This window comes from Vanacampus margaritifer, chromosome 2 (assembly GCF_051991255.1).
Source record: "Vanacampus margaritifer isolate UIUO_Vmar chromosome 2, RoL_Vmar_1.0, whole genome shotgun sequence".
Classification (NCBI taxonomy): Eukaryota; Metazoa; Chordata; class Actinopteri; order Syngnathiformes; family Syngnathidae; genus Vanacampus; species Vanacampus margaritifer.
This window is the reverse complement of record NC_135433.1, coordinates 39181-60896: the sequence shown is the minus strand read 5'-3', so window position 1 is coordinate 60896 and position 21716 is coordinate 39181. Positions and strand designations below refer to the sequence as shown.

The 21716-nt window shown below is 48.6% G+C and overlaps 1 protein-coding gene across 1 annotated transcript in view; it reads left to right on the top strand.

Annotated features, from left to right (window-relative positions):
• The window catches only part of lamc1 (laminin, gamma 1), a 38197-nt gene that overhangs the window by 13836 nt on the left and 2645 nt on the right, over positions 1–21716 (top strand). Inside the window, exons 4-27 of the mRNA XM_077556267.1 lie at positions 172–338; positions 421–612; positions 2290–2407; positions 3081–3179; positions 3237–3373; positions 3438–3560; positions 4117–4306; positions 5239–5351; positions 6053–6274; positions 7415–7603; positions 9209–9454; positions 10998–11151; positions 11958–12100; positions 12238–12416; positions 13191–13347; positions 16070–16275; positions 16338–16417; positions 17245–17382; positions 18661–18805; positions 18892–19041; positions 19856–19970; positions 20062–20261; positions 20714–20872; positions 21412–21511. Of these exons, the coding sequence (XP_077412393.1) occupies positions 172–338; positions 421–612; positions 2290–2407; positions 3081–3179; positions 3237–3373; positions 3438–3560; positions 4117–4306; positions 5239–5351; positions 6053–6274; positions 7415–7603; positions 9209–9454; positions 10998–11151; positions 11958–12100; positions 12238–12416; positions 13191–13347; positions 16070–16275; positions 16338–16417; positions 17245–17382; positions 18661–18805; positions 18892–19041; positions 19856–19970; positions 20062–20261; positions 20714–20872; positions 21412–21511 (3722 nt within the window). The remainder of the gene's footprint in view (positions 1–171; positions 339–420; positions 613–2289; positions 2408–3080; positions 3180–3236; positions 3374–3437; positions 3561–4116; positions 4307–5238; positions 5352–6052; positions 6275–7414; positions 7604–9208; positions 9455–10997; positions 11152–11957; positions 12101–12237; positions 12417–13190; positions 13348–16069; positions 16276–16337; positions 16418–17244; positions 17383–18660; positions 18806–18891; positions 19042–19855; positions 19971–20061; positions 20262–20713; positions 20873–21411; positions 21512–21716) is intronic.

The window sequence follows — 21716 nt, the reverse complement described above, 5'->3', positions numbered from 1 at the left end:
AAAGCACTTTTAATATTGTCAAATCCTTAATCAATGCTTCTTTTTTCCCGATTGTTGTCTGGCAGATGTTAATGTCGGCTCGTGAAATATGTTAGCAGCCGCTCCCCCAAATAAGCCGCTAACATCCTGTGTTTGTTGATGTCTTTTGTCTTTTGCGTGCGTGCGCGGCAGGTGCAAATGCAACGGCCACGCCAGCGAGTGCGTGAATGACCCGCGAGGCACTCTGGTGTGTCGTTGCAAACACAACACGGAGGGCGCCGACTGCCAGCTGTGCAAAGCCTTCTACAACGACCGTCCGTGGGGGCGGGCCACCGCCGACAACGCCAACGAGTGTCTGCGTAAGAGCCCCGCCCACCCGCCCGCTGTAAAGCCCGCCGCTGTCGGCTGACGCCCCGCGTTGTGGCCGTGTGTCTTCGGCAGCGTGCGAGTGCAACGGCAAGAGTTCCGAGTGCTACTTTGACGCCGAGCTGTACCGGGCCACGGGTCACGGAGGTCACTGCAACAACTGCGCCGACAACACGGACGGGCCGCGCTGCGAGCGCTGCCTGGAGCGCCATTACCGGCCCCGCGACGACGCCCAGCGCTGCCTGCCTTGCGCCTGCAACTCTGTGGGTGAGAAACCAGCGTCCAAACAAAAACAACACACCTTTCGCCACAATTTAATTAAGGTTGTGCCCAAAAATCGATTCTCATAAGAATGGCCACGATTCAGAGTGTGCCAAAATCGATTTGACTTTATACTCTTGTTTGTTTGCGTGCTTTTATTGGGAGCGCTCTTCATGTTGTACACGATTTAGCCACTTGGGGGCAGAGGTGGCAAACCGGGCTCCCAAAAGTTAAGACCCTGCCACAGTTTGGCTTCCGCCATCGATCCCGAGCAGGTCAACGAGCATCAAGGGAGCTAGCTAGCTAGCGAGCGAGCTAGCATCAGGGGCTAAAGCCAAACTGTGGCCGGGCTTTGACTTTCTAGGCCCGGACGTGTCATGCACATTTAAAATAAACAACAACAAAACAAGAAAACCGAAACTAAGTAAAAGTCAACTTAAACTAAGCATTTTTTAGATCACTAAAACAAACTCAATTTAAAGAAGAAAAAGTCGAAACAAAATCAAAAGTAACTCAAATGAAAATGGCCAAACTATAATTTGGCGCATGCATTTTTGCATCACGTCATGCCGGCGCCTCATCAAGCCCGCCGATGGCGAAGGAGGTCTCCGGCGTCCCTCGTCTTCGTCAAACAGAAGCCGAGAGCCAAAACAAAATGGTGGCTTGTTGCTCTCAACCGTTTCAGCGTGCAGTCGATAGGAAACGCGTGCAAAGTGAAAGGTCGCGGCAGGTCAACGCATCTCACGTGCGATCGCACGTGCATGAAGTGACACATTTATGGGAAATCAATTATTTTGAAATGTGATCAAAAGTCATTGAATTCCAAATGAAATCAAGTCCAGGCAGGAAGTTGATTTTTGCTCAATAAAGGAACACATTCAACTGTTTTACTTTCATCATTGCAAAGATCAATAAAAAGAAAGATTCTGAATTGTGTTAAACGGCAGTCGCGTCTTTTTGGTCAATGTCAGAAAATACAGGAAGTGTTTGGATCTTTGTTAACAATCAAAAGGCGCCGTACGGCATTCAGGGACGGCGAGACGCGTCCTTGGACGAGTCACAACGTACGCGCGCTGATCTTCAAGTGCTTTGGGAAAAAGACTTCTCTTGTCCTCGGGAGGAGGAAACATGGGCGGGGCTTCTGCCTGCTGGCGACGACCGCGTCCGGGAAGCCACAAGTCCGTTTTTCCAATCCAAAATCATTCCTAGATGGGATTTGACTGCCGTTTTCCGTCAAGGAACGAACAATGTCAAGCGGGTACCGCAGGGGACAAAATAGTTAGCATTTAGCACGACGGCGGCGCGTTTAGAACAACATTGACAGATTGACAATGACAGGCTTCAACTATTGGCTGTCGTCAAAATTCATTGGATAAACAATATTTGCAATTCCACTTGGTGGCCAATCCAGGTGCAGAAAGTCAAAACCCTGCCGCCGTTTGGCTTTAGCCGCTGATGCTAGCTAGCGAGCTAGCAGGTAAACCAGCTAGCTAGCGAGCTAAAGCCAAACCGTGGCAATGTTTTGACTTTCTGGACCCGGATTCGCCACCCCTGCTTGTCCATCAACTTTGTGGTCACGTCATTGAATGCGGGTGACGGCGGAAGCGGCATCCAACGTGCGCACGTTCTGCTTTCATGATGGCGCGTGCGTGCGTGCGCTAACGTGTCTACTTTTGCGTGCAGGTTCCGAGTCTCCCCAGTGCGACGGCCGAGGCGTGTGCGCGTGCAAGCCAGGAGTGACGGGAGAAAAGTGCGACCGCTGTCAGCCTGGATTTCACAGCCTGACCGAGGCTGGCTGCAGGTAAGCCGACGCCCGCCAACGCCCGCCAACACCCGGCAACGCCCGCCAACACCCGCCAACGCACGCCGCCGTGTTTTCCACCTCACGTTGATTTCAAGGAAAGTAGGAAAGCCCGAGGAGGCCTTTGCGCCAATGTGGACATCCAAGATGGCGGCGATGGACGGCCAGTGGGCAACATTTCACACAACAAACGTCAAATCCAATTCAAGTCGGCGGCCCATAAATCAACATTTGTGCCACATCATTGGGACGGCGGCCATTTTAAGCCATTTCAAATCAACCAACTTTGATGTCAAGATTTCATTTCTTGACAAATCATTCTTGTGCAAAATGTTCAGACAACAATAATCAATAACATCAATTTAACATTCATAGTTTGTGTTTAAATGTTGCTAGCGATTGTAAACGTGTCTTTGTGTCGCCGCCATCCAGCGTTGTGGATGGCGGCGACACGAGAACATCTGGACGGAACACAACATAAGAACAAAAAGCTTTGAAGAATCGACAAGACAAAATTCCATTTCACGATTGAGCACATTTTCAACAATTTCGTTTTTAAAATGCCGATCAAATTCATTGGCCGTATTTCCCGGCCCGAGCTCCTCCGGAACGGGCACAGACCGCCATTGATGGATTTTCCCACGGCGACTTGAAAGGACGTGTTTTTGCGCAGGCCGTGTTCGTGCTCGCCGGCGGGAAGCACTCAGGAATGCGACGTCCACACGGGACAATGTCGCTGCAAGGAAAACGTGGAGGGCTTCACCTGCGACAGGTAAGGCGCGCGCACGCCGGCCGGCCGTCCGCACACGCTGACCTTTGAACCCGGCAGGTGCAAGCCGGGCTTCTTCAACATGGACGCCGACAGCGCCCAAGGCTGCTCGCCGTGTTTCTGCTTCCTGCACTCGTCCGTGTGCGAGAGCGCGCCCGGCTTCGCCGTCCACACGCTGGCCTCCAGCTTCCAGCGAGGTAGGCGGGGCCCTTTGCGGCCTTTGCACCCGTGCTCCACACTGACCGCCGTGCGTGCGTGCAGATGACGAGGAGTGGACGGGCCAGCGGCGCGACGCGTCGGCCGTGCCGGTGCAGTGGTCGGCCGGCGGACAGGAAATCTCGCTGCTCTCCCAAGACTACTTCCCCATGTACTTCGTGGCCCCAGGTAGCGTGCGTGCGTGCGTGCGTGCGTGTGTGCGTGCGTGCGTGTGTGCGCGCGGCGGTGCCTTGACGTAGGGGTTTGAACAGCAAGTTTATCTTAAAATAATAATAATATTTAATAATAAGATAATCAATAATGAGCAGTTATATCTCGGGATGTGCAATTCATTAAAATTCAATCGCAATTTCAATGATTACATTCCACAATTATATCATCAGCAAAATCATGAAAAAATATTCATACTCATTTTTGAAAGAAAAAGGAAAATTTAAACAAACTACAGTATGCAAAATATACTGTATTATGCTATATTCTAAAATATCCATTTTAAAATAACTAATTGAATGAATTTAGTTTCAAACGTGCCGTATAATTTTTTCGGTTTTGTTTTCCGTTTGCTTTTCAAGTCAAGCTCAGTTGGGAGCGGCAAAAAAAAGATGGCGACTTTTTGCTGCTGTTTTTCGAGAAGTCGGTTCACTCGCATGTCAAGGCGCCGCCGGCCGCCAGGAAGTGCGTCGGCGGCGAGGCTGACGTCCGTGCGGGCTTGTTGCGTGTCCAGACAAGTTCTTGGGCGACCAGCTGCTGAGCTTGGGTCAGAACTTGAGTCTGAGTTTCCGCGTGGACCGCCGCGAGAGCCGCCTGTCCGCCGAGGACCTGGTCCTGGAGGGGGCGGGGCTTCGGGTGGCCGTGCCCCTCATCGCCCAGGGCAACGCCTACCCCACTGACGAGAAGCAACGCTACGTCTTCAGGTAAGGACGACACTTGTCGCCTCTTTTGCTCTTCTCATCTTCCTCCTTCATCTTCTTCTTCTTCACCTCGCATCCGTCTGTCAATGGAAACGGGACGTCCGTCGTCACTCGCCAATGAAGACAAAAACAACTCCCTTCGCTTTTAGCATTAGCGCTAGGCTAGCCATGTTTTGTATTTAAAGACACGGTGGTTGTCATTCTTGGCGTGGCGTGTTTAGTTAGTGAACTCCAACTGGGATGTCATTAAACATCTGAAAGGACGCACAACAGAAGAAGAAGAAGAAGAACATCCGCTACACACTTGCTCGTCGCTAATGCTACGCAAGACAAATGGTGCATTCAGGGTACTTTCACAGTGTCGGAAACTTTGATTTTCTTCGATGATAACGTTTCAAGGGGAAAATAATCGACCATTTGGCCAAATTGGACGATTGTTTTGGCCGCTGTTTGAAGGACAATAATGGGCGGCTTATTAATTCCTTTAAATGTGCATAGATGGCTAAAGTCAAACACGTCATTAAGTTATCGGTTATCGGATTGGCACTTTCTGAATGATTGCTTTATCAGTTGATAATCGGCATTTTCTTTCGTCGGCCTCCAAAAACGCAAATGGGTCGGGCCCTCTGCTTTCTCACACACCTGAAGCTTTCCCCAAATGTGCTGGTGAATGACGGCGCAGTTCAGGTAAGCTCCTTTTCCAGCCAATCACGGCACCCGCCGCCCCAGTTAGCCTGGAGAGGTTCCGAACAGCTGTTTGATGAGCATTCCTCAAGCTTTCTTGACAGCTTTTGTGTGCAGACATCAAATTCGAGCTTGATGATTATTTGCTCAAAACAATTGCGTCCATCAGTTTGTATGTAATAGAAAGGAAGATGATTTTCTTGTGCTTTTCTTTTGCGTCCGCTTTTCTTCTTCTTGCGTTGCTGCTCCAGACTCCACAACAGCGCCGACTACCCGTGGCGGCCGGCCATCAGCCACGCCGACTTCCAGAAACTTCTGCACAACCTGACGGCCATCAAGATCCGCGGAACTTACAGCGAGAAAAGTACGTGGCGCCGCGGCGCGTTGGCCAAAAGGGCCGTCCTGCGCGGCGGACGCGACCCGGCACTTCCGCAAAAACAAAACGCGATTGTTGTCTCGCTTGAAATGATTTTCATCATTTTCAACTGTCGGAAAGCAAAATGCTGCAAATCACATTGGACATTTTTTTGGGGGTTTAAATTTTGGGTCAAAGGTTGTTTTGTGTCCACGTGGCGCCAACGTCGGAACGCGACTCGGCTCCAGATGAGTTTCTTTTTCAAACTCCTCATGTCCAATCATGACATCATCCGTGGAGACGTTTGGCTTCTCCATTTTGCTTCCAACACGTCCTCAACTCAATACCCCCCAAAAAAGATTTTTATTTTTTTATTAATCTGATTGATTAAGACATTACAGCCAATCATATCGTCTGATGGGCAAAACCTGTTTCCAAACCCCCCAAATTTCTAGCATTTGTCTTTTTTTCTAGCATTTGCGTTGCAGTTTATTTCCATCATTGTTGCCGATGACGATGTCGTGTCCTCGCTCGTTTGTGACCGCCATCTTTTACAAATCCATTTTCCGTTGAAGCCAACACAAGATGAAAGTGTCATCAACTTGCACCACCGCCATCCCACCCAAGACTTTATTATTATTCTTTTTTTAAATAAGCGAAGGGCTGCGGACGGCAAGTCTTCCTTACTTTGTCCTCTTTTTGTCCTCCAGGTGCCGGTTACCTGGACGAGGTGTCGCTGGTGACGGCCCGGCGGGGCCCGGGGGTCCCGGCCCGCTGGGTGGAGCAGTGCACGTGCCCCCGGGGCTACGAGGGCCGGCGCTGCGAGGGCTGCGCGGCCGGCTACCGCCGGGCCCGCCCCCCGCTCGGACCCTTCAGCGCCTGCGAGGCCTGCAACTGCAACGGGCACAGCGACGCCTGCGACCCGCGCACAGGTGAGCTCGCCCGCCCGCCGGACGCTCGCCCGCATTCTGCAACGCTGCTCAAATCAGTCCGTGCATTAGCAAAATAGTTGCCCAAGGGCTCATTGTTGAAGTCGTTTGCTCGCCAAAAAATCGAACCCTTTGACGGCCACCCAAAAACTATTTCAAACATTTTCCCTCATCTTTCGAAACAAACAGAAGTTTGGTTTAAAAAATCCAATAATCGGGATTTTGTTTCATAAAACCATGAATTGATTATTTTAATATTTATTTTTTCCAATAAATTAACAACAAAATCGAATTTTGAAGGACTTTTTTTTTTTGTGTCTTACTGTTTTCTTGAAATGTAATGTTTACGTGAAATTAAAATGATTTTCTTATATTTATAAAAAAAACTTAAAAAAAAATGATTGCACTTTTGTCAACTTCGAAATGTTTTGGGTATGGGTATATATATTACAAAAAAATGGCAGCAGCAGAGATCAACCAGGGCCGTGTTGGAAAATGGACCCAGTTCGAAACAGATTTGTGAATTAGGATGAAACTTGGCTATGTTTTAATGCGAATTGCTGCAAAACGGGGACAGCTAGAAATGGACTTTTTTTCCTGATGAAAAGAAGAGACTCGAATCTTTCTTTTGCTAGCTTCCATGTTTTGATAGCAATACAACACAATATTCTGTGGGCCTTCTTGCAAAAGCAGCCAAAATCCAGTGGAAAAAATAAATAAATAGAATGAATAAATAAATGAAATAAATGTTATAAAATCAATCCAAATCCAGTGATAAAATAAATACAATAGAAATAAATAAATCATTCCAAATCCAGTAAAAATACATGAATAAACAAATAAAAATTAATAAATAATTAAGATGAATCAAATCAGTCCAAATCCAGTAAAAAATAAAATAAAATAAAATAAGTAAAAATAAAAAAATCTGTCCAAATCCAGTAAGAAATAAATAAATAAAATGAATAAAAAATCCAATCAAATCAGTCCAAATCCAGTCACAGAAAAGGCGGTTGTTGCTTCAGGGAAAATGGCTGCCAGTCAATGAGTTAGCTCATCAATTCCTACCCAAAATGGGACGTGTTTGTGTTGTGAACACGTGACGTGCGTGCGTGACGTGTGCGTGCGTGTGCGTGTGCGCAGGCGCGTGCGACTGCCGCGACAACACGGGCGGCCTGAGCTGCGAGCGCTGCCGAGACGGTTTCTACGGCGACGCCACCAGCGGGACCGACTCGGACTGCCTGCCGTGCCCGTGTCCCGCCGGCGCCACCTGCGCCCTCGTCCCCAAGAGCGGACAGGTGGTCTGCACCAACTGCCCCGCCGGCACCACAGGTAGCCCACGTGGGCGGGGGGGGCCTCGGTAGGCCTCGGGGGGCCTCGGGGGGCCTCGGGGGTCGACAGCCGACAGATGAGACGTCCTTCCTGGATCATACGAATTACCTAGTCAACTTTCAGACAACTTTTTTTTTTTTTTTTTTAAATGGCTGGAAACGGGAACGAGCAATGATGCATGGATTGTGAAACATGATATTTGTTTATATGAAGCCACTGATCATGTTAATGATTTTTCATGAGGTCAGTTAGGAAGTTGTTACCGGCAGTGCGTCACGAGCTTCAACGTCGTCAGCTTCAAGCGCCTCTAATGCTAACGCTAGCGCTAACGCTAACGCTAGCGCTAGCGCCGCCACGCAAATACGAGGGCCGTTTGCTTACTTGGTAAAGGCGTACATGAGCGCTTACTTGGATGCCGACAGCCCGACAGCCTCGCCGTGACGACCACATTTGAACAAACCAGGCTTACTCAAATGTGCTGATTGGGTTCGGGTGGGCAAAATTGCTAGCGTGCTTCTCACGTCACCTCGTCTCGTACTGTCGACTCATCACAGCTGCATACAAAGTGCTGTACATGAGACGGGGAGAACAAAAAAGACATTCAGAAATATCAGTAGGAAGGTATCAATATTATTATAAGATATGATTTCATATATTTGTAAAATATATGATTATATTTATAACATATATGATATGTTATTAATATATTAAATATTGATTAGCAATTAATAATAGCATGGTTAAGTTTTGGTGCGTTATTATTATGATTAAAGTCTGGTGAGACGCGTTTTAAGATGGATTTTAAGAATGGATCGAGAGACTCGTCAACCAAAATCTAGAATTCCTAGAGAGAGAGAGTTTCAATTTAAAGTAGCTTATGTAAAAAGAAAAGGAGGGATCATTTAGAATATAATTGCAATTTTGTTCTTTAAGCCAGATTTTTGAGTTTTGATGTGAATAGGCAAATATTTGGTTGCGTTTTCAGTCGGACATGAGAACGTCAACATATTCCGTCCGTAGCTGCGGCGCTAAAACGTTTCAGTAAAAATGAACGTTGGTCAGTTTGGCAGCATTTGAAAAATGAGCCTGGAACAAAAGTCACTCCTGTTGACCACTTGACGTTTTTGCTTGCAGTCTTCTCAATAAAAAGAAACAAAAAGAGATTCCACTTTTCTATTTCCAAAAATATCCATATTCCAATTGATTTCGTCTCGTTCTTGTGGACTCCATCTCGTGAGACGTCTGCTGTCTCGTCAACATTTGTCGGACATGACAGGGTAGCGCTTGTGACGTCTTTTTGGAAGAAGCCACCAAGTCCGGGTGCCCTCGAGCGGCGCCGCGCCGCTGCATCTTTTTGCGCCTTTCCAGCAATCGGTCTGTTGTGCGCAAGCCTGGCAAGTGGGAGGAGCACCGCTTGGAGATAAGGACCGCCCACCAGCCCGGGTGGGCGGGCCGGCACACTCAGACTATTTGGAGAAACATTCATTCAAGGCAGTCTTAAATGAGATTTTTGGATGCTTGTTTTTTTTAAACTTGATCCTTTGGCGAGTCCGTTTGAAGGCAAACGACATTTGATTGCGAGCCGGCGCCACCTTGTCTTTGCAGGCAAACGCTGCGAGCTGTGCGACGACGGCTTCTTCGGGGACCCCCTCGGCCAGGGCGGTCCGGTGCGCGCGTGCCGCGCCTGCAAGTGCAGCGACAACATGGACCCCAACGCCGTGGGCAACTGCCACCGCGAGACGGGCCAGTGCCTCAAGTGCATCTACAACACGGACGGCTTCTTCTGTGACCGATGCAAGGATGGCTTCTACGGCAACCCCCTCGCCGCCAGCCCCGCCCACAAGTGCAAAGGTGGGTCCGGCAAACCCGTTTGTGCTGTCGCTATTGAATATTTTTGGAATCGCTTCATCTGCCGATTATTCGGTCGATCGAGCGACTAATCGGATTCATGTAGCGCTGTCGCTATCGACTATTTTTAAGAATCGATTCATCTGCCGATTATTCGGTCGATTAATCGACCAATCGGATTCATTTGAATTTTTCATGAAAGTATTACAAAAGCATTTATTCCCCTGATTACTGTTTGGTAAGCTGTGATTGGTGGTTATTTTGTACTTTGTATTTCACATTGTGATTTAAAAAAAAAAGGGGACGGGGGGGTTGATGTACTATTTCATCGGGTCGGTCATTGTTTTCCAAAGTCAAAACAGATGTTTGCAAATGTCTTATTTTGATTAAACATAGAAGATAATCCGTCTTCTTTTATGAAGGACGACAGAAGTCAGCAAACAATTCCTGTTGAAATGAGAGCATTTGGACCATTTTCAAAGAGGAAAATGGCTCCAATAATCCTAAAAGTAGGAGCAGAAGGCAGCTCGCTGATAACGTGAGTGGAAGGACACGCCACGTCGCCACGTCGCCATGTCGCCACGTCGCCATGTCGCCACGTCGCTCGCTGGCTCGCTCGCTGGCTCGCTCGCTCGGGGAAAGGTGAAGGCGAGAAAGCGTCTGGCGCAATCCAGATAACGCTTGTTTTGTTTTGGCAACCGCGCTTGACCTCGACTTTCCGACGGGAGACGTTCACAGGGCAAGAAACCGAGAAACTTGTGTCTGTGTCCAAATGTCCACCCAAGTTGTCCCCGTCCGCCCTCGTTCACAACGGGGACAGGGTGGGCCAGCTCACTCATTTTGTCTTCGTCGCACATCAACAGCAAAGACGTCTCATGTCTTTATTGTCAATGAGAATCTTCTAAAAGGCTATTTTATTTCCTTTCTTGTGCCTATTTTCAACTCCAATCAATGATTTTTTTCCCGTAGTGTCTCGTTCAGGTGTGTCCAACTCGTTCTATTCACCCAAATTTGATCTCAAGTGGGCCGGACCAGCATGTCCTTCAAGCAATAAACTTCTAAATAACGGGCACAAGATTATTCGCTTCCAGACGTCGTCGGCTGACTTTGACGATAAATCAGGAAACTCCCAACGACGGCTTACTTTATTTGAGACTATTTGTCACCAGCGAGATCATTTAAAAAACAAAAGAAATCAATCAAAAGGTCACAGAGTGTCATGAAGTCGTCACCCTTGTTGTGGTTGGAAAATCAATCAAAGCAAGCAACCCAAAAGTTCATTGATGATATTACGATTGCCGAGCACAAAAATGAAGGAAAATGCTTTCACGGAGGGCCACGGAAACGAGGGGTGGCAATCGTACGACATTCGATTCCATTCAGAATCGCTTTTTGCTTCAGAATGATTTGCTTGACAATCATTTCTGCTTCCATTTATAGACTTCAGTGTGACTGGCTAATGCTAATTATGCTGATTGTTGTCAAGTGAGGTCATGTGACGCGTGCCGTCCAATGACCCGCCGTGCGCCTTGTGTCCTTTCGCCAGCGTGCGCGTGTTCCCCGCTGGGCACGGCGGGCGGCCAGACCAGCTGCTCGGCGGTGACGGGTCAGTGCCCGTGCTTGCCCAACGTGACGGAGCGAGACTGCAGCGCCTGCCAGCCGGGATTCTTCAACCTGCGCAGCCGCAACGGCTGTGAGCGGTAAGGACAAAAACACGGAACACGGAACACGGAACCAGTCCAGTGCTGCCACTGTGGAATATTTTTACAATCCATTCATCTTCCTGGCTCGCTCCCATGGTGCTCGTTGATTGATGCTAGCTAGCTAGCTGGCTAGCTAGCATCAATGGCTGAAGCCAAACTGTGGCAGGGTTTTGACATTATGGACCTGAATTTGCCACCTCTGCGCACAAGTAATACACTTCTTTTTTTCTTTTTCTTTTTACTTATACTGAAAACTAACTAAAATTCAACTAAAACTAAGCATTTTTTAAATAATGTTGTTGAATATGTGATTTGAAGTGTCGCCTCCAACTGCGCTCTCCGCACCGCACGCGTGCGCTGCCGCCGCCGCCGACTGTACATTGAAATTGAAGTTTGCTGTTGAATGTTCCATTTGGCCAACTTGTCTCCGATGTCTGCGGCCAACGACAGCAAATTGAAGGCGCTGAATTGTTGAAAACACTTTGACATGAAGACATTGAAAATCCACTTTGAGTTTTTCTCCGCCTTGACTCGAGCATTTTGATTTTGTGGAATGTTTGCATGACATCATCAAGCATGTGAGACAATTGAAGGCTGCGTCCAAATGAGACGACGTCCCAAAAGTGGTGTCCTTGGTTTCCATGGAGACGGCCGCGCACGCGCTTTGCGCTGGCCGGACTCGTGCTTTCCAGATGTTTTCTGCGGCCCGCCGGGGAGGAGGAGGAGCCAACCGGCGAAGGCCGCTTCCTCCACCGCTACGGCGGGAATGTCTGGCGCTGCTCACGCCTCCTCCGCATCCGCAGGTGCAACTGCGACGCCATCGGCTCGGCCAACGGGCAGTGCGACATCGCCAGCGGGCAGTGCGAGTGCCAGCCGGGCGTGACGGGGCCCCGATGCCAACGCTGCGAGGTCAACTTCTTCGGCTTCGGCGCGTCTGGATGCAAACGTACGTACCTGGCGGGCGAGCGTCTGTCTCGCTGGCGGGCGAGCGTCTGTCTCGCTGGCGGGCGAGCGTCTGTCTCGCTGGCGGGCGAGCGTCTGTCTCGCTGGCGCCGCCCTCATTTGACCTCTGCCCTCCACCAGCCTGTGACTGCGACCTGGAGGGCGCCCAGTCGGGCCAGTGCCGGGAAGACGGCCGCTGCCAGTGCCGGCCCGGCTTCGTGGGCGCCCGCTGCGACATGTGCGAGGAGAACTACTTCTACAACCGCTCGGCGCCGGGATGCCAGCAGTGTCCGTCCTGCTACAGTCTGGTCCGGGACAAGGTCAGAACCCGGCCCCAGCTCTCGCATGTCCAACACGGGGCGACACTGACGTACTTTTCTCTTTTCCTCACATCATTTCACCACTTTGCGGCGTTGTGCGCTCTAAAAGCACTTGGGTCCAAATTTGGGATGGAAAATGGAGCCACCCACTCTACGGGACCCAAGTAAACGGTCCCACCAATATTTAGCCGTTGTTTTACACTAAAATAAGCATTTCTTGACTCAAAGTTGGGGTCCAATCGCTCCATTTTTGACCCAGAGTTGGGTTCTTTTTGACCCAACTGTTTGACTGCTTGTAATTTGCAGCAAACAAAATGGCCACCAGTTGCTTCATGTTCCAAATATCAATTGCTCTGAATTTGACCAGAAAAATGGATTGCTTCTTTCACCAACGTCTAACATGAAGCACTAATGCTACCTAGTAGCCACACCCACTTTGGCACCCGGTGTGAATAGCAGGAATGTTGAAATGTGTTTCATCATCAAGCCCAACTTAACATGTTTATAATCCGAGGTAGCAAATCCGGGTCCAGAAAGTCAAATCCCCGCCACAGTTGCTGCTAGCTAGCGTGCTCCTATTTAGCTCCCCAGGTGCGAGGGAGCTAGCTAGCTAAAGCCAAAGTGTGGCAGGGATTTTGCGTTCTGGACCCGGATTTGTCAGCTCTCCTGATTCCTGTTGCGAGCCCGCGTCTCCACGCCGCTGGACTTTTGGACTTGCACGTGCTCGCCGGGCGGGCCTCGACTAAGCCGCCCGAGGTGTTTTTGCCGCCGCAGGTGAACCAGCAGCGGCAGAAGATCCACGAGCTGCAGACGCTCATCGACAACCTGGCGTCCGGTCAGGAGACGGTCAGCGACGAGGCCTTCGAAGACCGCCTGAAGGAGGCGGAGCGCGCCGTCCTGGACCTCCTGGAGGAGGCGCGCACCAGCAAGGGTACGTGCGCGCGCCGCCACGCTTTCCGCGCAAGGTCTCCCTTCGTTCATCCCGCCCGGCAACAAGACGTGGGCACGTTTGCGTTTTCGTCAAATGGCTTCATCATTTCTTGTATGGCGTCAAATGGGACATTTGACACACACCAAAAAAAAAGCATTTTATTCAATAATTCATTGATAAGAAATAATAAAAAGGGTCCAAATGAGACAATTTGTGCCCTGCGATCCACTTCAGCCGGTCGATAAGAGCAAAAATCCACACGGCTTCTTCAAAAACATTCAACATGCGTACAGAAGACATTTGGGACAAAACAAAAAGAAAACTTGAATCGATGCAAACTTTAACTGCAAGCATGCGTTGCTCCAAAGACTTATTTATTATTATTTCATATACAGAATTTGCTCCATATTTCTCTCAGCCTTTTAGTTTAGTTTTAGCTCTGAATTTGGATTTGGACTTTTCAGGTCTGCTCATTTTCAAAATGACATTCATTTTTTGAAAACACATTTCGCTTTTCTTTGGACAAGAAAATACACTTTCCTGCTTTGCACAACATGAATTCAAGCAATAAAAAGTGTCACAAAAAAGAAAAACAATTGGTCATTGGCTAATGGCTACTTTGTTATTGTTTACTTTTTTTACTTTTCTTTATGGGAATTAAACAGCAGCAACAACAAAAATTGCTCCACAAAATGAGAAGTTTCCTCCTGAGATGAGAAGTTATTGATTTTGCAAAAAATCACTCCGAGCCATCGACCAATAACGAATATGAACTCATTCACTGCCATTGACGGCTATAGACGTCAAAAATTCATTTGAACTGTTTCTATTAGTTGAACATCCCCCCCCCCCACACACACACTTTTGTTAAGAGTATGAAAACCTAGAAAAAAATTGTGTACATTTAGAACAGATTTTGTGATGAATCGTGAGTTGAAGTCTATTGAAGTCATGCAATTAATGGTCTGACGTGAATTAATTAAAGAAAAAAAGATTATTAAAAACTAGGAGCGTCAGGTGATTAGAATTCTTAATCGTAATCAGTTGCATGACTTCAATAGTTAACTCACGATTAAGCAGACATTTTATTTATATCTGTTCTAAATGTACAATAACGAAAATTGTAGGTTTCTTGTTGACAAAAGTGGAATAAAAATGTTCAACTGATAGAAAAAGTTCAAATGGATTTTTGACGTCTATAGCCGTCAATGGCAGTGAATGAATGTCGGTCGCTCGCTCGCTCGCCACCGCCGCCTCCCAGGCAGGTTTTTGTCCAGACCACCCAGCACGTTTCCTGGCGAGACCCTCATAAGATGTCGTTTCCTTGAACGCTTTTAGGGATTGACGACTTTCTGTGGGAAAATTGGCCATTATTTGCCTTCAACTTTTACGGCTTACATATTCTATAATGTCCTTTCATCATTTTTCTTCAAATCTTGTCTTTTAGACTTGACATCTTTTTCTTTTTTTTATTATTGCTGAAGCAATTCTGAATAAATGATAAATAATTCAATATAAAATGAAACGTTGACATACACACGTCTTGCTCTTCATTTCATTATAAATCATAAAATGAAATAAAGAATCAATCATAAATGTATCTCTCTTTACATATGATGAAATAATTAGAACACAAATCCATTATTTATGCAACTAAAAACTTTCAAATGGAATGAATTGATGGAGTTTAACCGCCTTAAAATAATGTTGTAAAGCCCATCGTGACATTTTAACAGTCAATATACAAATAAAAAAAAACATTTTAAAAAGGGAAAGTGAACAGCTATTTTTTCCAAAACCAAAAAGAGCAATTTATTTTGTGGAATAATCTGGATTGTGAAAGCAAATCTTCTCAGTCTAATTGTATTTTTTGAAATTGTATAAAAGCACAATTATTGGAAAAATCTTAACAGCACAAGAAGAAGCTGTTGAATTATTTGATCAAATTGAAAACGTCTTGAACGCTCGCTGGCATCCATTTTGCTGATTTTTTTAGGGACAGATAAAACAAGTTTTTACTTCTTTTCATTCCTTTTATTTGAAAGAGTGAAATAAAAATATGAATAATAATAGATAATAAATATTGCTATGCCCCCCCCCAAAAAAAACGAACTTATTTATACTTCTTTTTCTTTTGACCTGAAGAGATCATTTAAAGCAATGGTAGTTATTACAAAAAACGGCCAGCAGGTGGCAGCAGAGTTGAAGAGATCAACCAGGGCCATGTTGAAAAATATATATTTTACTGGGATATTTGAATGCCTAAATATTCAATAGCTGTAGCACGAGACGGGACTGCAATAAAAAAACAAAATAGAAATGGATCATGAAAGACAAGAGCTGACATTTGGGGCGGACTGGCCATCGGGAATTTCAGGAGTTTCCCAAATGGCCAGTCCAGCCACGGCCACAAATCCAGTAGTAATTAATGGCTTGATGTCGGCCCAACAACCAATCGGCACGTTGGACACTGCACCACCGCTCCCCCCAAAAAGTGTCTTTACTTGAAGGCCTGCAGCTGGGAGCGAAGGGGGTTGCTTCAGTCAAAAGGGCTGCCAGTCAATGAGTTCATCGTTGATGTGTGAAATAATCATTGTGAATAAATAATAACAATGATAAAAAAGAAGTTTTTTATTCTGGAGATAAATCATTTGCCGCGTACGAGAGCTTCTGTTCTGACTTTAGTGTTTTGTTGCGTTCTTGTGCCGCCGGTCCCGCTCAGACGTGGACCGAGGCCTGCTGGAGCGTCTGAACGCCATCAACGGCTCGCTGACGACGCAGTGGAAGCGCCTGCAGAACGTCCGCGGCACGGTGGAGCAGACGGGCGCGCAGGCCGACGTGGCGCGTAACCGAGTGCGGCAGGCCGAGAACCTGATCGACCGCGCCCGGCAGGAGCTGGACAAGGCCAAGGACGCCATCGGCAAAGTGGTGAGGGTCCCGCCCCCGCCCCCGCCGCCGTTGTGCAACGCCTTCTCAAGCTCTGCTTTCAGGACATCAAATCTCCGAGCGGCGACGGCGGTCCCAACAATTTGACGCTGCTGGCAGAGGAAGCGCGCAAACTGGCCGACAAGTAAGAAGGGGGCGGGGCCACTGCTCCCAAGCCGTCATATTGCTCCTCCCCAAAAACCTTTCTCGGCAAACCATCCCATACGTTTACAGTAGAACATTTGAGACCGTACTTGGTTGCAACGGCGTGACTGATCACGTTTGACATTTTGTTCAACATCAACAAGAGGACGTCACGCATTTTACTACTTGCCTTAAATCCACGTATAAATGACATGTTAATGATGTTTACAGGATGAACATACTTTTTGTGTGAAAGAATGATAACTGCCATTCAACAAAAGATGCCAAATCTAATGTTGTGCTGTAAGAAACTGAGCGGTCACAGAAAAAGGGGGTCTTCGAAGCAGCTCGAACCGTCCACTTGTTATTTGTATTGATTTTGTACCCGTTCAAAAATTGCGAGCAACCTGCCACAAGGCCTCCGGCCCTCCCCCTCGGCCCGATGCTAATTGCCTACGAGCTGTGTCGGTCTCAAGCGTCCGCAGACCGTATAGCTTGTAGCAGGGGTGCCCAAGTCGGGTCCTGGAGAGCCCCTCCCCTATCCAGCCTGTTTTCCACGTTTCCCTCCTTCAGCACAGCTGAATCTAATCATCAGCTCATCAGCAAGCTTTGCAGATGAGTCATCAATCAGGTGTGTTAGTGGAGGGAAACGGCTGAATTGGGGCTCTCGCCGTCCTGACTCGGACACCCCTGCCTTCTGCAGTAGTGTGCTCGCGAGTTGGGAGGAGCAAGATGGCCGCCCTGCGACTTCAGCGGCTCGCAGGGGCTATCGGCGCTCCACTCATCGATTCAGACGAGCGCACGGCGTGACGGCTGTCTTTGGCGCAGGCACGAGATGGACGCCGACCAGATCGAGAAGATCGCCAAGGACGCCAACGACACGTCGGCCAAAGCGTACAAGCTCCTCCTCAAGACGCTGGACGGCGAGGCCAAGACGGCTCAGCAGATTGACGAGCTCAACAGGAAGTAGGTGCAAAAGTTTGGGAGACGAGATGCCCGTCGATCGGGTCTGGAGGCGGGGCTCGCCGATGAGCGCCCGGTGGGGGGGGCGGGCTCATCCCCAAGAGTCGGCGCGGCTCCGCCTTCCCTCGGCTCACATCAGCGGCTCTTCCGACGTCTGAAAACTCTCGACTATGAAGACAAACGAGAGAAAACGCTCGTAAAGTCTCCGCCAGCTCACATCCAAAGTCGGAGACTTTTTAGTCTTCAGGCCACTTCGAGGTTATTTTAGTGAACGGAAAAAGTAAAACAATTTCGTGAATGAAATAAAAATAAAAACGCTATTTAAAAAACGCAAACTAATCTGTAATTCTAGCAAAAATGTCCTTGCTTTTAGTCTTTGATAAGCGAGCCTTTGGGGATGACTTTAAATCAATTTATTTGGATATTAACCGGAATAAAGACGTATGAAAGCGTGTGACACGGACGTGATGTCATCGAGCAGCAGCCAATAGGAAAGCACCTTCAGATGATGTCACGACACTTTTGCATGCTGGACTTTAGACTTTTTCATTTCAATCCGCCAAAATGCAACGCCAGCTCTTACTTTGAAATATTGCGCACAAATAATACACAGGAAATGAAAATGAATACTGAAACAAACTCAAAAGTAGACTCAAACTAAGCATTTCATAAAAACGAACCACCCTGAAAAGTAATGACATTAAAAGAGCAAAAGTCAAAACTCAAATATTGCTGTCCTCGTCTCAGACTGAGATTTTACAAAGACGCTGACTTTTGTCGGGTGATTCATTCAATAAAATGAAAAGATTTCAGCGGCATTTCTTTTCCTTCCACTGCAAATGTGAGCACGACGCCGGCGGTAGAAACGTCGAACATGCCCAAGAAGCGGCCGACGGCGTGCGTCGCAAGTTGTGCGGGAAGAAAACCCAAAAAGTCGACAATTCAGCAAACTCATGAAAATATTCAAATGCTTACGTATGAAACATAAGCATTACCTTGCATGAAAGCATTTTGATGATTATTTCAATAATTAGCGCTGCTTGTTCCGACGCCGTCGCCGTCTCGTTAATTAGCAAGGCAGTCGCGTGCTTCAACTCGTCCGCTAAACAGCCGGCGACGCCGTTGGACTCTGGAGAAGAAGTCAGAGATATCGCCATATGTCGACGAATCAACTTTTTTTCATTTTTTTTTTTTCAACACCCCTCGTCCAGGACGGGCTCAAAGTTGTGAAAGTGAAGCGTAAGACTTTTCCGTCATGCCGGCGTCCTTCCTGCTGTCCAGATACAAAGACGCGCTGGAGCTGGCCACGAGTTTGGACAAGCAAGCCAACAAAGTCCAAGCGGAGGCCGAGGAGGCGGGAAAGCACGCCGTCGACATCTTCGCCAACCTCACCGGCCTGCCGCCCTTCCACACGCTCGCCCTGGAGGTCACGCCGCCGCCGCCGCCTGCCGCCGCCCGCCGCCGCCCGCCGCCGCCGCGCCACTCGTAAACGCGCCCGCTTCCTGTTTGCAGGAGGAGGCCAACAAGATCAGGAAGGAGGCGTCGGACTTGGACGGTCTGATCGACAAGGCGGAGAAGGAGTACAACGAGCTGAGGGCCGACCTGGCGCCCAAAGAGCGGGAAGTCCGCAAACTTCTGGAGAAAGGTCGCAGTGAGCAGCAGGTGACGCAAGCCCCGAGCCGCCTCGCGACAACTTAGCCACTCCCACTTGCGAGCTCGCGTGGTGCTCGCTAGCTTGCTAGCATCAGCGGCTAAAGCCAAACTGCGGCAGCGTTGTGACTTTCTGGACCGGCATTTGCCGCAAATGAGCTTCCTTTAGCGACGCGCTAATTATTACATCATAGATGGCTAACGTTTTGAATGCTTGAAGCACTGGCGGATCTTTGAGGTCCTGCAAAAAACATCTTTTTGCTGCTGCATGCGTGCGCGTCGCAAACAAGACGTCCATCACATTGCGATGGACGCGCATGCTAACGTGCTAATTGTAGCGTCCAGACGCGGCTTACAAGGTCCGGCGGCGTCCTCGTCGTGCTGCCGTGAAACGCGGCTTGGCTTGCGAGCAAGTCTTTTGTTGAACGCGTCACGGCGCTTCCGTTTCCGTCACGTCCGTCCCACAGCACGACAAGCGGGAGAGAAAAGCAAAGCGGCACATAAACAAACATGTCCGTAAAGCGGCGCTCATTCAAAAACGTTCAATGAATTTTGCTCACGTATTAAATGCAACATTCACACGCATGAAACATTTCCAAAAAAAAAAGAAAGACTTTTGGCAGCTCGATTATTCAGAAAGCAAACTATGTCATTTTGAAAGTTTTGAGTTACGAGCATCATCGTGGACCGAATGGAACTCTTAAATCACAGGCACAACTGTAATCAGTTTGACCTCCCGTAGATTCACCTGGCGAGCTTTTAACTCCATTTTGACACGTAAAAGTATTGCCTTTTTTTTTTCTTGAAATGACTTTTGTTGCGTCAGACGGCCGACCAGCTGCTGGCCCGCGCCGACGCCGCCAAGGCCACGGCGGAGGAGGCGGCCAAGAAGGCTCAGTCCACCTTCCGCGAGGCCGAGAACATCCTGGACGACCTGCGAGGTGCCGGCCCCGCCCCCGCCCAAGCCACAGCCCGCCTTCTTTGCAGCCACTCACGCCGTCGGCCGCTTCTTCTTCTTCTTGTTCCCGGCAGACTTTGACCAGCGCGTCAACGACAACAAGACGGCGGCCGAGGACGCGCTGAAGAGGATCCCGGCCATCAACGCCACCGTGGCGGCCGCCAACGCCAAGACGCGGCAGGCCGAGGCGGCGCTGGGAAACGCCGATGCTGACGCCAGGCACGCCAAGGCCAAGGCGGAGGAGGCGGAGCGCATCGCCGGCAACGTGCAGAAGGTGGGTGGCGGCTCGCCGCAAAGGTCGGCTGACCTTTCACCAAAAATAATCAACAATTCGGAGCGGGAGTTTGGAGTCGATCAGATGAGATTTTTCACGTCCAATGAAAAACCTTGACAAAGTCGTTCGTCCTCTTACGGGAGACGAGCTCACCTGTGATGAGGAATCGGGCGACGACCGATCGTGGCTCGTGATTGGCCCTCACCCGCTCGTTCGTCTTCCGTCCACAGCAAGTGGAAAAAAAAAATGACTTTGCGAAGGTCTTTCGTTGGACGTTCTCAGATCACTTTGAACGTCCCTTGAAATGAACTTTGGAGATGACCTCATGACCTTTGCTTTGAAAAATGTTGACAAGCCCCACCCTCCCAGGGTCGCGCCCCATTTCCTCTTTGGCGGGAACTTAGCGTAGCTTTGGAACCCGAGCGGGCCGTTGACGTCTCGCCTCCCGGCAGGGCTCGGCCCAAACCAAAGAGGACGCCGAGAAGGCCCTGCGGGACGCCGACAAGCTGGACGGCGAGGTGGACGTCATGATGGAGCAGCTGAGCGCCGCCGAGGAGCAGCTGAGCAGGAAGAAGGCCGAAACCGACCAGGACATGATGATGGCCGCCATGGTACGAGCGAAGCGAGCAAATCCGATCACGTGACGTCACGACGTTCCTCCTCGTGCCATTCGAAAGTCGAAATCTCATTTGTGCTTTTTTTTACGCACAATGAAATCACAAGGCCATTTAGCTTAGCATTTAGCAACATTTCGCAACACATAACACTTTTTTTCAATGTATTTGTGGGGAACGCTGACGAGTAAATGACAAGGAACACAAGTTGTTTCATTTTCCAATTAATTTGCTCTCCGTTGGGAAAGAAAAACGTACTGTTCCTGTCACCGATGTCCAACATGAAACACTAATGCCATCTGGTGGCAAGAAATGACCTCAACCCAAATCCATGTTTAGCATCATTGTTTCCCCTTCAAATGACTTTACGAGGAAACGAGGACACGTTTTGAGGTTCAGTTAACACCAGTAAGAAAAACTTGCATTGCAGTCGTTTACTGTACATTAACACGATGGTCATTTGCGGTCATGTGACGCGTGCGCCCGACGTGGCCGTTGGATGAATGTCGCTGACATGCCGCCCGACTTTCCCGCAGGCGTCGGCCAGCGCCAAGGAAGCCGAAGACAACGCCCGCAAGGCCAAAAGCGCCGTCAAGACGGTCCTCAGCACCATCGCCGCCCTGCTGGAGCAACTCGGTAATTAAGATGAAAGTCTGTCAAGCTCTTTGCTTTTTTTTTCATGTATTCAATGAATTCTCAAAGACATTTTGTCAATCTTCCCTCTTTGATGAGCTTCCGTTCCCAAAAAAAAGTGAAATCCACAAAGAAGTCAACGCAAAAGATGAGTAGTAATCAGTAGATGGCGACCTTTTTAGATTTGGTTTTTAGTGTACATTTAGAA